Raw genomic sequence first — 14,720 nt, 5'->3', positions numbered from 1 at the left:
TGCGGGCGGGTGTACGCCTTGCGCTTGGCCACCTTCACCACCTTCGCCGCGGCGGTCGGTGCGCTCTTCTTGACGGCCTTCTTGGGCGCAGCAACCTTCTGAGCGGCAGACTTGGCAGGCATCGTCGTCGTCGTCGTTTGAAAGAGAAGCCTTTGCGTTTGTGTTTGACGTGTACCCAATTACACAGCCATTGTGCGTAAGTGGCGAGAAAACCAGGGAAAAAAGGGGGGAAGGAAAGAAGTCACAGGTAAGTTCAGCCAACCGAGGCCACCCCAGAACCCATGCGAGGCACGTCGCGTCTCTCCCAATGAAAAACAGCCACATGCTCCTCTCGAGTGAGTCTGTTGTTTTATTTGTTTGTTTGTTTTTGTCTCCACTCCCCTCAGCGATCCTGTAGGCTTAATTGATCTGCCTTTTTCGTTCCTTCTTTTTATCTTGTGTTGCTGTCTCGCGGCCCCCCTGGGCAACGTAAAGCTTTTGCTGTTATTTGTCGTCCTAGGCAATAAAAGAAAAAAAGGGCACATTAAAGTAAACCAAAAACAAAAGGGTGGGAGGATGAAAAATAGAAAAAAAAAGCAGTGGAGGGAGATGAGCCGCCGCCCTCGCCCGCTGGCTCCCTCGTGTAGCGGCGCAGCCGCAAGAAATCCTTTTACCCCCACTCCGCCTCTCGGGCGTCGTTATCATGCGCTTGCCTCCCCGCTGCGCCCCATACACCCCTGTCTCCCCAAGTGCCGCTGCAGGGCTGGAGCTGCCTCCTACGGCTTTCCCCCTGCTGCCGCTGACTTCAAACTCTCATAGATATGCTGCCGTTCCTGCGCGGGCATCCCAAAGGCGTCAAGGACGGAGCTGGCGATCTTCATCCAGGCCGTCAAGTACGTCTCTTCGTTGAGGACGTCCTCCATCGAGACGGTTTTAACGCAGTCGTGCAGCAGCACGTTGTCCTCGACCCCGTCCCGGATCTTTACATACGCGCCCTCCTTGTAGCCCTTGAGCTGGCGGATGTGGTTCAGGGTGAACTTCGCCACGTAGTACCCCACGAGACTGAATTCCAGGTCCTGCGCCGCCAACATGAGGGCCTCCGTGATGAGGTCAAAGCGGTAGATGCCAGCCAGCAGAATAACGTTGCGAAACGTCGCCACCGCGCTGTCGGCGTTGGTGAGTGGAAGAAAGACAAGGTCTGAGAGTTCATCGTCAGCGGCATTGCCTGTCCGTTGGCCGGTCGCCGCAACCGACCCGGCGGTGGAGGGTGGACGGCAGAAGAGTCCCAGTTCCTTCAGCGAGTGCACAGCAACATTGCCCTTTTCCTTCACGCCTCCCGCGCGTTGCTGCATCTCCCCGGAGAGCGAAAAGTGGAGGATGTCGGCAATTTCAATCTTCACGTTTTGCATGTCCGCCGGGGCCTTCAAGCTCTTCCACCACTTCCACGAGTAGGAGTCAATCAACTCGGCGCTTTCCATCGTAATGGCGAGCGCCCAGTCGTCTTGGCGGCGGCACTGACGCCAATTGGTTTCCACCGACTCGTTCAGGCTGTCCTGCAGGTGGAAGAGTGAGTTGAGGACCTTGGGCAGCACTTGGCAGCCGACTTGCACGGGATTCATTTTACACGGTCACAGCCAAACTTGAAAAAGGAGTAAAAATGGGGGGAGGCAACGATGCAAACAGAAGAGCAAAATTTAAAAAGGAAAACACACACACACACATCTATATATATATAGGGACAAGAAAGACGTCAAACTGCAGCATATATCTGCCGCGGGTGATGCCAAACACGCCTCTCGTTGCGTGGGGTTGGGCCCGTTCACACAAGTGCGATGCAGTAGAAGGGGGAAAAGAAAAAAGGGTCACACAGAAGCACTGCATGCATCCACGTCGCGTCCCACGCCCGGCCGCCTGCCTCACAGCAGCGGGGCAAAATAGTAGACGAGGAGGTCGTGTACATGCAGCAACGTCACTCGGGGCCGCGACGACTCCTCCGCCGCAGCCGCAGTCTGTGGAGACGGCGACAGCGCGCTGCTCCCTGTCGTGCGAGACCCGGCGCCGCTGCCGCTGCTTCCAATAGAATCATCATCGTCCTCCTCCTCCTCGTCCTCGTACTCATCCTCCTCCTCGTCGTCGCTCCCGCTCAGTCCCGCCTTCCAGGCAAAGTCAGCCAGGTTGACCGAGGCCACCACCTTCTCCACACGGGTCCGCGTGACCTCGGAGTTTATCGCCGGCATCGCCCGCGGCTCCTGGAGCGCGTCAAAGAACGAGGCAATCACGTCAAGCAGCAGCAGGCTAAGCCGCGTGGCATCCCCGCTCGTGCTCGCACTGCCGCCCGCCGGCGATGGTGCAGCGGCGGCTTGGCTTTTACCGGGTAAAGGCGTCGCTGTGCCGTCCCGCCCCACCGTTTCTTCCTCACCCTCACCACGGTTGCCGCTCTTGCGCTGACTCCGCCACGCGCCGGGCCCCCGCGAGGCCGGCGATGCGGCCGCCGCGCCCACAACTGTCGAAGAAAACGCCAACCCCTCCACGTCGAAGCCGCACGGCGACGGCGACGGCGACGGCGACGGCGGCCCAGTTTGAGATTCCCGCGGTTGTGCGGCACATGTCAGCCACTGCAGAATCACCAGCGCTGGTGCGCCGTCGATGTTGCCGTTCCGGTTTGTCGTCACCGCTCCCCCCTCTGCCGCCGGTCCCGCCGCGCCCACGAAGAGCGGGGACCAGATGCGGGCAAGGAGGGCGAAGAAGAAGATCTGCTGCCTCAATACGCTCTCCGACTGACGCCACTGCTCGGGAGGAAGACCGTACAAGGTGTTCCACGTCTCGACGCGGCAGAGCACGTCGCGCAACAGGCGAAAAAAGATGAACTGCAGGAGCGCCGCGCCACTTACGTAACTCCCTCCGCCTGCAGCCAATGCCCCAAGCACCGATTCCTCCTGCGGGGAGACGCAACCCCGCAGCGGGTACCGCGCGCCTGCCGGAGACCCTGGCTTGCTCGCCCCCGTTGCGGCAGAACCGTGCGGCTGTGCCGCCCACTGCTCATTCACAACGTGGCTTGGGAGAACCAGGTGCTCCTGGAAAAACGCAATCGTGTTCAGCGAGATCTGGGCGCACCAGTGAAAGAGAAACAACTCGTCGTTGTGGTCAAAGTCGCCGCCAGTGGGAAACTGCGGGTAGCTGCCAAGCACCTCACGCAGACTACGAAGCGGAGGCAGCAATGGGGCGGGTGAGGGTTGGGGCGGCGTCTTGGACCACGCTGCCTCCACTTCCCCCGCGGCGCACGCCAAGAATTGGTCGTGCACGAGGCTCAGCAAAAACGGCGTCAGTCGCGCCTCATCGACGGCTGCCGCCTGGAGCAGCTGAGCGGCAGCATCGTACGCGCCGTTGCCCCCTTTCACGTAGCTCGCGGCGACAGCGGTCACTGTTGAGGTGGCGCGGTCCCTCCGCAACCCAGCGACAGCGACCTCCTCATCCTTTTCCCCGGCAGAAGCTGCAGAAGCTGCAGCAGCCGCGGAAGGAGGAAGCAGCGCGGCGGCGTCCCCAATGAGGAGGTTGTCTGCGGCGTCGAGGTTGTGCGCCAGGCTCAGTACGGCGGCCATCCACCCCTGCACGAGGCGCGGCAGCACACGACGCAGCTCCTCCAGGTACTGTGAGCGAAACGTCAGGGCCGAATCGCACAGCATGTAAGAGAGGGCCCCACCGCGAGAGAGAAACGCCACCCAAACGGAGGCACTCAAGACATCGGCAAGGAGCAGCTGCATGGCATCAAGCAACCACCGCGCGGTGAAGGCAGACGGAGGCGCTGCGGCGGATTTCCATGCAACGCCAAATAGCTGACGGTGCATGTTAATAAAGGGTGCAGAGCGCAGAAATGACACCAACGCCTGTCGCTGTCGCAGCGTTGTTCGCAGAAACGAAAGCAAAAGCCGCTGTATCGTGATATCCAGAGACTCTAGCACGAGGGCGTTGGAAAGGAGAAAGGAGACGCATTCCAGTTTATTTTCTTGCAGTTCCTCCGTCGGCTCCTGCGTTAGCTGCTGCTCCATGCGCTCCAACGGCAATGACTCCTGGCCAGTCATGGCCGCCACGAACCGAATCAGCGAAGAAAGCAGGAGGCCGTGGGAGTGTGTGCAGCCGTTGGCGTACCGCAGGAAGGTGTACTTCTCCGGCGAGAGCAGCTGTTTCAGCTGCTGCTGCTGCTGCTGCTGCGGCGGCGGCGGCGGCGGCAACGCCTCACCCCCGCAGCCCTGTTGCTTGAAGAGGCTCGAGGAGGCCGGGGCAAGGAGGAGTTCCAGCAACAAGGCATACGAGGTGCGGGGAAGCTGCCGCAGACGTTGCTGCAGCTCGCGGCACCCGAGATTGTTTCGGCGCGCCGCCTCCTCACACGCCTTCGGGTTGTAGGCGGCCTCGCGTGTTTCGTACATCAGCCGCGCGTCCCGGACGAGGTGCTCCACCATAGCCATGCCTGTGCTTTCAAGCCGAACGTCCATGCAGACGCTGAAGTCTGCCTGCAGGTAAACGAGGCTCGGGGTCAGCAGGCGCAGCAGGTGGGTGTCACAGCCGGCGTAGCCCGAGTCGTCCATGCGCCGCATTGTACGAATCGCGTCCGCCGCCATCATCACGGCGCGGCGAAACCGCGACGGGTCACCGCCCTCAGCGCCAATGCCGTAACTCAGCGCCCTGGTTCCCAGCAACTCCCGCGCGAGTTTGTCGACGCGCTCGCGCACCCAGAGCACAGCGGCAGAGTTCGGCGGCATTGTAAAGACACCGGGCTGGGCCGCCACTTTGGAAGCACCGCCGGGCCCGCCTTTACCGCCGTCAGTAGTCCTGTGAACAACGCCGTCGCCGCTGTTGCTGTTGCTGTTGCTGCTGTTGTTGATGTTGCCAGCACCGACGCCGTGCAAGGCCTTCTCCGCCTTCTTTCTACCCCATTCATCCTTGTCGGCGCCATGAGGCGTCCCTTCGTGCTTGAGGCCGGCAGCGTTCCACAAGTTCTGCTGGCGCAGCAACACCTCTTGCATCGCCCCAACGAGGAAGTCACTGGCGATCAGTGCGCCGTACATTGGATCCATGCGAAGTTGCAGCTTATCCATCTCCGCATCCACCCAGGCGGCGTGAAGTTGGAAGAAGAGTCGTGTCCCTCTGTGCACTCTGCCAAGCCGCAGCAGCAGCTGCACCAAGGGAATATGCAAACTCTCACTGTACATGAGGGGCATCGGTACACGCAACAGCTGGGTTCGTATGACGCCCACGAGCATCTCATCTAGCCGCAGAATCAGTGGGAGACAACCCTTGGCAACGGCCGCCGCCTCCACGCCGCGCAGCAGCTCCGCCGCCTCAAGGTAGCGCCGCCCCGCCAGGAGCTGTACCACCTCATCCCGCAGCACATCCGCAAAGAGGGCAATGTCTTGCGAGCTCGGCATCCCGCGGTTGCGATCCAAGTCCAACCGCTGGTGACGATGCCGCTGCATCGAGGCAGACGCGCCCCCGGCCGCCAGGGTTGCGTCACGCCAGAGCCGCACAGATGGTGTGTTCAAAGAGCGGGTTGTGACCACCTGCCGGGCATCGTCGCTGCCCGCCGCGCCGCCGCCTTCCGCGGCAACCCCAACGCCGCCGCTGCCATCCCCGTCGTGGTTGAAGTGCGTGGTGCTGGCATCGCTGAAACTGCTGCCACCACGCACGTTGATGGCGTATGCCTTGGCGACAGCCGTGTCACCTCGCGTCAGCCGCACAGAAATGAGACTCGGTCGCGCGCGCGCCTTCACAATACTGTTGCTACTACTGCCGCCGCCGCCGACCTCGCCGCCACCGCAAAGCAGTGAGACACCAAACGTCTCCGAGCCGGCACGGCTGTCGCCGTCATCGGCGCCGGCGAAGTACGCACTGAATTTACTAATGGCAGATATGGCGGCCTTCGTTCCCTGCACGCGGCCCTTTAAACTCTCCACCAACGTACTCGCGCGGTTCACGTCACGGAAGAGCTGCAGGAAATCCGAGGTGTGAGCAAAGACGGCGGCGTGCAGCCGCTGCGTCGCGATGCTGTGGTCCTCCGAGAGCTCCTGGTCCAGCTTGAGGAAGCTGGACTTTGTGTCCGCGATGAGGCCCGCCAGAACGTCATCCTTGTCGAACCGCGCACCGGCGGCGGTGTCGGCGTAGCGCGACTTGATCCACCCCTCGCGCTCGCCCACACGCACCTCCGCCTTTCGGCGCTCCTCCGAGCGGCGGCGCATGCGCTCCATGAGTTGTGCCGCGTCCGTCGCGAGCATCCCCTCACCGCTTCCGCCGCGTTCACCGCTAACCGCGCAGCCGTCACTGCCGCCTTGGTCGCCCTTTGCCTCACTTTGGCGGCGACGGAGGCGAGACGCATGCGCCCCGGGCTTACGCGGTCGCATTTGGCCCCAAGCACCTGCGGCCGCGGATGCAGGCGCACAGAGAGCGATAGAAAGACCGCCGCTCCCCCCGCGTATGTGATATACGGGTGTGTGTAAAATAATATTGCCCTACTTGGTGTACCTGCCCCTCCCCGCGGCGCAAAAAAAACAAAAAAAACAGAGGAAAAGCAAAAACACACACAAAGTGAGAATAGGCAATCACGCAGACGCACACAGACACAGCTAATGCATATATATATATATATATATATATATGTGTGTGTGTGTGTGACTACGCCACATCATTTAGCTGCTTTCTCTTCGTTGGGTGGAGGGAGCAAAAAAAGAGTCTACTGATGAGAGCGAGAGCAGCAAACCCGTGTAGAAACGGTTTTGGAGTTAAAAATATATAAAGTAGAAGCAATCAAAGAAACGGATACTCAACATCCACCCGCCAGCTCTCTCTGTCCGTGTGTCCCTGTGTGCCTGTGAGACGCCCACCACCGCGGTGGTCGCGTTCGTGCCGGCGGGTGTAGCGGCCCTGCCTCAGCGAAAGGGTATTCACATCGGCTGTACATCTGCGACCGCCGGGTACTCGTTTTCGTCGCTGTCGCTGTCGCTGCGGCTTCTGCTTGAGGCCGAGGAGAGCTCCTCGTAGCGCTCCGGGTGCTCCTCCACCTCGTCGCTGCGGAAGCATATCAGGCAGTGCAGGTTGCCCCCTCCCGTCTTTTTCCTTTTCGCGGCACCCGCCACGACGGGCGGCGTCGCGCTACCGCCGCCCACAGCCGTCGCGGCCGTCTCCTCCGCAGGAGGCGTCGCTGGGGGAGGCAACGGGCTGAAGGGTGGATTGCCGTCCTGCTCTGCCTGCTCCACCGGGACCACTGCCGCCTCGTCGTCGCCCACCGCCTCGCTCTTCTTCTTCTTTGGCACGCGTGTCTGTACTCCCAGCTCCGGCCGGCGGATGTTGTAGAACTGCGGGGAGCGGCACATGAGATCCTTCACAATTTCGCTCCACTTTCGCGCGTACATTGCCTCGTGCCGGCCACGGCTCACCTCACCGATGAAGACCGTCGTCTCTGTGTGCGACTCGGGCACTTGTGGGGCGTAAAAGTCGGTCTGCGCCAGCGGAATCTCCTGGTAGCCAATAGGCACCATGTAGTGGTTGTGGCAGTGGTACACCACCGCGGCGTGTGGGTCGCGCAGGACGCGCTTCAGCTCCCGCAGCGCCTCCTCTGCGGTGCAGCTGGTGCGACACTTCCCCTGCGGCTTGTATAATATGTACGCCCGTCCCTTGACGCCAAAGTGGCGGTTGATGGCATGAAACCACCGGATGAGGGTCCCGTTGCCGGTAAACGGACCCCACGAGATCTCATCAAACGGCGGGGCGAAGCCGAGGATGGACATGATTTCCTCCTGCGCCACGGGTCCGCGAGCGGCACCCACCGCGGCCTCGCCGAGGCGTGTGTACAAGTAGTTCCATATAGACGCCAGCGAGGTCACACCGCAGCTCCTTGGGTACTGCTTTGCCACGGTGAGCAGGCGCGGGAGGCGCAGGCAGAGACGCTCCTCAAGCTCCCCGCGGGTGGAGGTGAGGTCGCGTGGGATCAGACCACTAAGGTCCGCCATGTCATCAACGGTTACCACCTGCAGCTGTCGGTTGCCTTCGCTGTCAGCCGCCTGCCCGAGGCGCAGCGGCTGCCCCTCGCCCGCCCTCTCCGCCCCCAATTGGAACTGCTGCAGCTGCTGTATTTGCCGCCGTATGCGGCTGGAGACGACCGCGTCTCGTTCCCTCCGCGTGATCTTGCGCCGCATATTTGGGAGTGAAAAGTCTATGGCCCACGCCTCACCGCCACGCGGCGGGTTTGGCTCGGCATTGTCCCCTGCGGTGGGCGACGCTGACGCCGGCGGCATCTCCATCAGGCCTACACAGTCGTTTTTTTTTTCTTTCTTTCTTCTTCTTTTTACTTTTTTGAAGGGACGCGCCGCCAACTACGCGCAGGTCAACGATGGTGGAGGTGCCCCGTGCCTCTGTGTGTTGGATTGAGGCACCCGCCAACGGCGAGAACGGGGCGGGCGGGGAGAGAAAAGAGTCACAGGAGCCACCAACCCCCGCGGCCTCGCCACCCCACTGGCGCGTGCGTGTGCTTCACAGACAGTGCCCGCCGCCCGCAACGCGCAAAGATAAAAAAAAGGGGGTGCGGAGTCACAGCAGGTGGTTCGTGGGGGCGTGGGCGGCCGGGCCGAAGAAGCGTCAAGAAAGGACGCACGAAGAAGAAGAGGGGAGGCACACGTGAATGAATGGATGAAAGACGCCCCTCAAAGGAAAAAAAGGAAGTAAAAAAAATGCAAAGCGCTCCTCTGCAGGGAAATGTTATTCATTTGCAGCTACTCCTTTTTTTTTCCCCGCTTCATTTTCTTTTTTTTTTTCCCTCACTTCTTCTTGCCGCCGGTGGTGATGCCTGCGCAGGCACGCACGCACCACGCACCTTACAAAGGCGTGTTTCCTGCAGCATCGGCCCGTGCGACACCCCCTCGCGGTCTCAGGAAGAGAGAGAGAGAGAGGCCGGCGGGGCCCTCCACTCCTTCTCTCGCCTCGCCAATCCCCACGTCTCTGCGTCTTTCTTAACTGTTCTGGTTTTTTTTGTTTGTTTTTTTTTTGTCTGTCCCTGTCTTTTGCTGTTGTTGTTGCTGGTTTGTTTCCTTGAATTCCGATTCACGCACGCTTTTGGTTCCACGCCCGCCTCCCACTCCTGCGGCGAAGACGGCATGGAGGCAGACACACACATACACGCACGTGCCCTTTTGCCGCCCCTGCCTCTCTCACCTGCTCTTGCCGTCTGTGGTTGGTTGCCCGCACTTCGCGATTGGCCGTCGTACCTCCACCCACCCGCCCGTCCGCCAGTCCGCCCGCGCGGGGCCTACAGCGGGCACTTGTTGGCCTTCACCGGCTGCGGCTGCCCCTGCCCCAACTCCTGCATCAGCCGCTCGTAGTCCGCCGCGCTCATCGTTGCCCGCCAGTATGCCTTGTGCACGCTCCGCCGCAAGAGGGCGTACTTGTGATCGCACCAGTACAGCGCCCGCAGCTTCCATACGTCGGGTGTCCAGACGACAACAAGGCCCGCCACACAGACGCAGGGGACCCACCAGCGCTGAATGAGCGGCACCCAGCCGGGGTGACGCTGCTTGAAGAGCCAACTGTTCATCTTTGGCTGCGGGGGCCGCCTCACCCCATCCACCGCAGCCGCCGAGGTCCGCTCCACGCGGCACTGCCCCCGCATGGCCTGCGTCGCGGCAGCGGCGGCGTCGACCTCGACGTCGTGTGCGCTGCCGCGACTATCGAGAGGCTGGTCCCCTCCCCGCGCTTCGGCGGCGGCCCCGGTCGTCCACCGCGCGCCAAAGAAGGGGATCTTTGCCCAGCAGCTACGCGCGTAGGTCTCCATGGCCCGAGCGTTGGCCAAGTCGTACGCCATGATCTCCTGCTGAATCTCCCCCACGAAGGCCTCAGCCTCCTGCAGGGAGGCGGCGTCGGCGCTCCCCGGTGCCGGGCCCTCCCGCGGAAGGCCGAGAAGGAAGTTGCGTGTGGCCTCGTTTGCCGTCGACTCCGCCCCTGCGGGGGTGGTGGAGCCGCCGCCGCCGCCGCCGTGACCGCCGCTTGCCATTTGCCCCGCCCGTGGACGTGTAGGGGTTGCGCGTGTCAAGGACTACAAGGCTACGCGGCGGAGAGAGGAAAGAAGTAAAGAAAGAAAGAGACACGACGGCGCCGGGGCAACGGCAGTCAATCCCGTGCGCAGGACACGCGCGAGGAGACGCAGCCGTGAGAGGGGTGGGGCAGCGCGCACACGCGCACCGGCAGACCGATGCAGTGGGGGGCCAACAAGGCGATTGAGTGGGAGGAGGCGAAACGAGCCAAATGGGCCCAGCGACGTCATCAGCAACAACAGCGGAAGAGGCGAAGATGGTTCTTTTACGCTGCAGCAGCGGAACGCACCATTGGCAGCACTGTGACCGTGCACACGCGCCCACACACACGACGGAGAACGCGGGCACGCACGCACGCAAGCCATGGCACGCGCGGCAGCATCCCCGGCGGGTTTGCCCGCCCAGACACAAACACACACCGCAAGGATGACGCCCTCCCCCGCCGCAGCCCACATTCACACACAGAAATATAAATATAAATATAAAGATTGATAACTGTACTTGCGCCCGTGCATGGGCGCGCACACGCACGCGTACACCTCCTTCCCTCCTGCCACCCTTCTCTCTCTGCGTGCAGAGGCGTTGGGCCCGCCACCCGCCCACCCCGCGGCCTGCGGAGCAGCAGTGCGCAACCCACAATGAACTGCACAAACCCCGCAAGCAAAAAAAGGGGGGACCACACACGCACGCAGAGGGAAAAACAAGGAGCCGTGAAACAGACGAATCAAAAACAGAGAGATATATAGAGAGAGAGAAAACAGGCAAGAGCATGAACAAAAAAAAGAATAACAGTTAAGACAAAATAAAAAGTCCAAAATAAGAAAAAAAACTAAGAGGAAAATGCACAAGCTGCAATTTTTTTTTTTTGGCAGATGCATGGGCGCGGCATAATACACGCGCGGAGCCAGTTGCACAATCCACACACACACACACAGAGACAAGATACATGTGTGTTTGCACGGAGTCCCCTCACTCCTGTTCTCTGCAATGCGCCTACAGGCGTACGATTAAATAGATGTACACACATATATACTCCCCTCGCCTTCTCCCTCTCGCGCCCGGCGCACACGCATACATGTCTGCGCTGTCCCGCTTGCGTGAGCAAATTGCTCGTCAGAAAGTGACGCCGTACGTCTGCGAGTAAACCAAAACGGGAGCAAAATAATAGACGGCTGGGGAAAAATCACACACATATATACATATACACACATATATATATGTGTGTGTGGAAAGAGGGAGGGAAAAAAGAAGGGGAAAAAAAAGAAAAAAGTAGAGCAAAAAACAGAACTAAGCCTGTGTTTGTGTGTATTTCTTTTCGTGGCGGGCCGGTTGCATTGTCAGGCAAAGGCAATGGGGCTGTTGTGGTGGATTTGCTTCAGCCTCGGGTTGCGACGGTACAACGCGGCCAAGTCAAGTCCTCCTCGCCGCAGCGGCGTGTCGGTGAGGAAGAGCTCCTCCAGCTGCGGGAAGCCGCAGAGCAGCCGCACGTCCTCCAGCTGGACGCAGGACCGCAGCCACAGCTTCTCCAGGGCAATGCACCCAGTCGGCAAACACGGCGGATCGATCGTCGGCGTGCCGCGGGCCACGGCGCCTCCCACACGCTCCTCCTCCTCCTCCTCCTGCTCCCGCACGGGGAGGTTGCCGCTCGGCGACAGCCTCGCCAGCCCGCGGCTCGTCACGCCCGTCGCACTCAGGTCCAACTCCTTCAGCTGCGACAGCCAACGCAGGACCGCAACGTCCGAGAGCTGCCCACAGTGCGCAAGCCGAAGACGCTCTAGACCCAGGCAGTACCGCAGCGCCCGCAGGCCGTCGTCTGTAACGCCCGTGTCGCTGAGTGTGAGTTCCTTCAACCGGTGCCGCACCTCCGCCGCCGATGCCGCTTTTGTTGTTGTTGTTGTTGTTTTTAACAGTGGCCTGGCGCCGTCAAGTGTATTCGCGGCCGCGCTGGAAGGAGGACTGTCACCAGAAGTATTCGCTGCCCCAGCGACAAAGTCATCGACTGTCGCACACGGCTCCGCGTCAGGGGAGCGCCGCAGCAGGAGGAATCCCACGTGTGTGACGTTCCTGCACCCGCGCAGAGACAGCTTCACGAGGCCCGGGCACCACGCCAAGAAGGAAAGGGCGGCGGGCGTCACATTAGTGTTGCTGAGATCAAGCTCCTTAAGCCGTGGCAGAAATAGCGCGGCGCTCCACTGCTGCAGGGAGTATGCAAGGACAGAGTGCATGATGAGTGTCGTGAGCTGCGGGCAGAGTGCAAGAGCGGCGGAGCCCGCCTCATCGACGCTCGTGTGGTAAAGGTCCAGTAGCGTGAGGTGTTCGAGGCCACCGAGGAAGTTCACGTCGCTTACGGCGCGGCAGGATTGAAGCCGCAGCCTCCGCATGGCGCGTGCTCCGTGCAGTGCCGCAATGCCCGCATTTGTGACGGGGCAGTCCGAGACGTCCACCTCCTCCAGCAGCTGCAGGGCTCCAAGGAAGTTGACGTCCGTCAGGCGATAGCACTGCCGCAGGCGCACCACGCGCAAAGCCTGGCACTGGGCGAGGGACACCACGCCCTCGTTCGTGACCCGCGTGCGTCCCACGTCGACCTCGCGCAACGCCTTGAGGTTGCCGAGCACATTCACGTCAGACAGCGCACTGCAGCCCTCCAGAGAGATCCATTCCAGCGCCACGAAGTCCCTGAGCGGCGCGAGGCCCTCGTTTGTCACGGAGGTCTCCGTGAGGTTGAGCTCCCGCAGACTCTCGCAGAGCGCCCCGACGACGCAGTGCAGGTTGGTGAGACGCCCGCACCACTGCAGGTCGAGCTTGGTGAGCTCGGCGCAGCAGCACAGCGCCGTCAGACTGCTGTCGGTGACGCCGCTGTACGCCAAGTCCAGCTCCCGAAGACGGGTGAGTGTCTGAACCCACTGGAGGCCCTCAATTTTTCGGCACCCCTCAAGCGAGAGACGGGACAACTTCTTCAGCGTCGAGACGTCGCGGCTCACGCCATCTTCCGTGACTTGGGTGTAGGAGAGATCCAAGTCGCGAAGCGTGCGCAGCGCGCGGTGGCGCAGGAACTGCGTGCCGGACACCGAGGAGCTCATGCAGAGCGAGAGTCTTTCAACGTGGCGGCAGCTTTTGGGCAGCACGCTGAGGTTTTCGCTCGTCAAGTGTGTGTTGCGCAGCGCCAGTGCCCGCACATCGGCGCAGTGCGGCAAAAACGGTGTGACGTCGGAGACTTGCCGCCCGTGCAGGGCGAGCTCGCGCAGCACAATCGTGCGCGGCAGGCTCTGCAGCTGCGCCGTCAGCGCCTTCACCTCATTGGGGTCGAAGCGGTACAGGCTCAGCGATACCGGGAGCGGCAAACGCCGCAGCCACCAGAGGGCGTACTGCAGCGCCCGCTGCGGCAGAAGCTCGGGGGTGGGCGCCTCCTTTGGCGCCGCTGAAGTTCGCGTCGCCATTTTTCCCGCGGCCACTGCGGCCGTCGCCCCTCCCTCCTCTCCCCCCGCGGCTGCGGCTGCGGCTGCGGCAGGTGTTGTTGGCCGCAACCCGGCCGCCTGCCCCGCCACCCAAGAGGTGGAGGTTTTGTGCGACGTCAAAAACTGGCAAAGCTCCTGCGGCGGTGAAAGGTAGACGCCGGCCTCGGAGTTGAGACTTTCGCCGCTAACGCTACTCCCCTCACTGCTGTAGCTGCTGCCACTGCGACTTCTGTGCTTTGGTGTGCCGGTTTCCCCGCCCAATAATCGCCTGGGAGCCTCCGTGGCAGGCGGGCCCGGGCGCCGCTCAAAACAGAGGTTGCCCGGCAGAACGCAGCCCTTCTCCCGCGTCTCCAGGGCGAGTCTGGTGCACGGACTACAGGCGACAAGTGCTAGCGGCGCCTCCGGCGGCAGGTACTCCACAATCGCAAATAGCGCAGCAAAGGACGCACCTGTTGACGGCGACGGTGATGCCGCGGCAGTCGCTGCTGTGGCCGCCGCCGCCGGGGTTGTCTCCATCACTTTTGAGGACGGACGCTGAGGATGTTGATCGCCTTGCGTGGCACGGGCGTCCCCCAGGAACCGACGCGCCACTGCTGGTGGAGGCGCCGGGCGTATTCCGCTCATATCGCTTTTGTGGCGTCGCGAGAAGGAAGGTGCGGAAGCAGCCAGCGGGCGCATGTTTGTTTGTTGTTGTTTCTTTTTTGGTTAATTTTACCTCTGTGGGCTTGTCCTCGTTGCCCCCTCGCTCCCTACAACCGCCACACGCACCGGCACGCCGTGTGTGTATTGTGTATTGTGTGTGTGTGTATTGGATGGATGGGTGTGGCCACCTATTCACACGTGTGCGAGAAACTGCTGAAGGAAAAAGACGCGAGTCCCCTCCTACGTTTCTCCTGGGCAAAAAGAATGTCTCCTGCTGCTGCTTCCGTCTTCCTTTTAGTCTTCGTTCGTATTCTTCTTTTATTCCTCCTTCCTTTTCCTGCTGTTGTTGTTGTCGCCCGGGAACGCCTATGGAGGGCAGTGTGTGCCGCTGCCACACTACCGCCGGGAGTGGCAGAGAAGCAAGACGGGAGGAAAAACGCAAAAAAGAGTGCCGCACGCATTACCCAGCTCTGCCCCCTCCCCACCATCCACCACCCACCACCCACCTCACCCCCGATAGAACAAAAAAAAAAGACGTGCGTGCGTGTGTGTGTGTGTGTGTTGCGTCTTCTCA

The 14,720-nt window shown here is 61.4% G+C and overlaps 6 protein-coding genes across 6 annotated transcripts, besides 16 other annotated features; all 6 read right to left on the bottom strand.

The window, feature by feature from the left end:
• Nucleotides 1-339: 339 nt before the first annotated feature.
• Nucleotides 340-367: a sequence feature (A-rich).
• A 388-nt stretch (nucleotides 368-755) lies between these two features.
• Nucleotides 756-1,598, bottom strand: Tco025E_02266 (deoxyuridine triphosphatase; the record flags this gene model as incomplete). Its single annotated transcript, XM_029369195.1, has 1 exon — nucleotides 756-1,598. The coding sequence occupies one exon, from the start codon at nucleotides 1,596-1,598 to the stop codon at nucleotides 756-758; it is 843 nt and encodes a 280-aa protein (XP_029230723.1).
• Nucleotides 1,599-1,895: 297 nt separating this feature from the next.
• Nucleotides 1,896-6,371, bottom strand: Tco025E_02265 (uncharacterized protein; the record flags this gene model as incomplete). Its single annotated transcript, XM_029369194.1, has 1 exon — nucleotides 1,896-6,371. The coding sequence occupies one exon, from the start codon at nucleotides 6,369-6,371 to the stop codon at nucleotides 1,896-1,898; it is 4,476 nt and encodes a 1,491-aa protein (XP_029230722.1).
• Nucleotides 6,372-6,511: 140 nt separating this feature from the next.
• Nucleotides 6,512-6,545: a microsatellite.
• Nucleotides 6,546-6,600: 55 nt separating this feature from the next.
• Nucleotides 6,601-6,626: a microsatellite.
• A 285-nt stretch (nucleotides 6,627-6,911) lies between these two features.
• Tco025E_02264 (Basic immunoglobulin-like variable motif-containing protein) lies at nucleotides 6,912-8,267 on the bottom strand (the record flags this gene model as incomplete). Its single annotated transcript, XM_029369193.1, has 1 exon — nucleotides 6,912-8,267. One exon carries the CDS (start codon nucleotides 8,265-8,267, stop codon nucleotides 6,912-6,914), a length of 1,356 nt encoding a protein of 451 aa, XP_029230721.1.
• Nucleotides 8,268-8,283: 16 nt separating this feature from the next.
• Nucleotides 8,284-8,321: a microsatellite.
• A 420-nt stretch (nucleotides 8,322-8,741) lies between these two features.
• Nucleotides 8,742-8,792: a sequence feature (A-rich).
• A 20-nt stretch (nucleotides 8,793-8,812) lies between these two features.
• Nucleotides 8,813-8,836: a microsatellite.
• Nucleotides 8,837-8,977: 141 nt separating this feature from the next.
• Nucleotides 8,978-8,985: a microsatellite.
• Nucleotides 8,986-9,008: a microsatellite.
• Nucleotides 9,009-9,048: a microsatellite.
• Nucleotides 9,049-9,268: 220 nt separating this feature from the next.
• Tco025E_02263 (uncharacterized protein) lies at nucleotides 9,269-10,009 on the bottom strand (the record flags this gene model as incomplete). The annotated part of the gene is made up of 1 exon (XM_029369192.1): nucleotides 9,269-10,009. The coding sequence occupies one exon, from the start codon at nucleotides 10,007-10,009 to the stop codon at nucleotides 9,269-9,271; it is 741 nt and encodes a 246-aa protein (XP_029230720.1).
• A 42-nt stretch (nucleotides 10,010-10,051) lies between these two features.
• Nucleotides 10,052-10,504, bottom strand: Tco025E_02262 (uncharacterized protein; the record flags this gene model as incomplete). Its single annotated transcript, XM_029369191.1, has 1 exon — nucleotides 10,052-10,504. The coding sequence occupies one exon, from the start codon at nucleotides 10,502-10,504 to the stop codon at nucleotides 10,052-10,054; it is 453 nt and encodes a 150-aa protein (XP_029230719.1).
• A 463-nt stretch (nucleotides 10,505-10,967) lies between these two features.
• Nucleotides 10,968-10,989: a microsatellite.
• A 251-nt stretch (nucleotides 10,990-11,240) lies between these two features.
• Nucleotides 11,241-11,268: a microsatellite.
• A 118-nt stretch (nucleotides 11,269-11,386) lies between these two features.
• Nucleotides 11,387-14,128, bottom strand: Tco025E_02261 (uncharacterized protein; the record flags this gene model as incomplete). The annotated part of the gene is made up of 1 exon (XM_029369190.1): nucleotides 11,387-14,128. The coding sequence occupies one exon, from the start codon at nucleotides 14,126-14,128 to the stop codon at nucleotides 11,387-11,389; it is 2,742 nt and encodes a 913-aa protein (XP_029230718.1).
• Nucleotides 14,129-14,181: 53 nt separating this feature from the next.
• Nucleotides 14,182-14,211: a microsatellite.
• Nucleotides 14,212-14,281: 70 nt separating this feature from the next.
• Nucleotides 14,282-14,329: a microsatellite.
• Nucleotides 14,330-14,413: 84 nt separating this feature from the next.
• Nucleotides 14,414-14,483: a sequence feature (GA-rich).
• Nucleotides 14,484-14,616: 133 nt separating this feature from the next.
• Nucleotides 14,617-14,661: a sequence feature (G-rich).
• A 21-nt stretch (nucleotides 14,662-14,682) lies between these two features.
• Nucleotides 14,683-14,708: a microsatellite.
• Between the last annotated feature and the right edge of the window lie 12 nt (nucleotides 14,709-14,720).

The sequence above is a fragment of the Trypanosoma conorhini genome (genome assembly GCF_003719485.1).
Source record: "Trypanosoma conorhini strain 025E chromosome Unknown Tco_14.4_contig_00087, whole genome shotgun sequence".
NCBI lineage: Eukaryota > Euglenozoa > Kinetoplastea > Trypanosomatida > Trypanosomatidae > Trypanosoma > Trypanosoma conorhini.
Note: the sequence above shows the minus strand (reverse complement) of the source record. Positions and strands in the feature narration are given on the sequence as shown.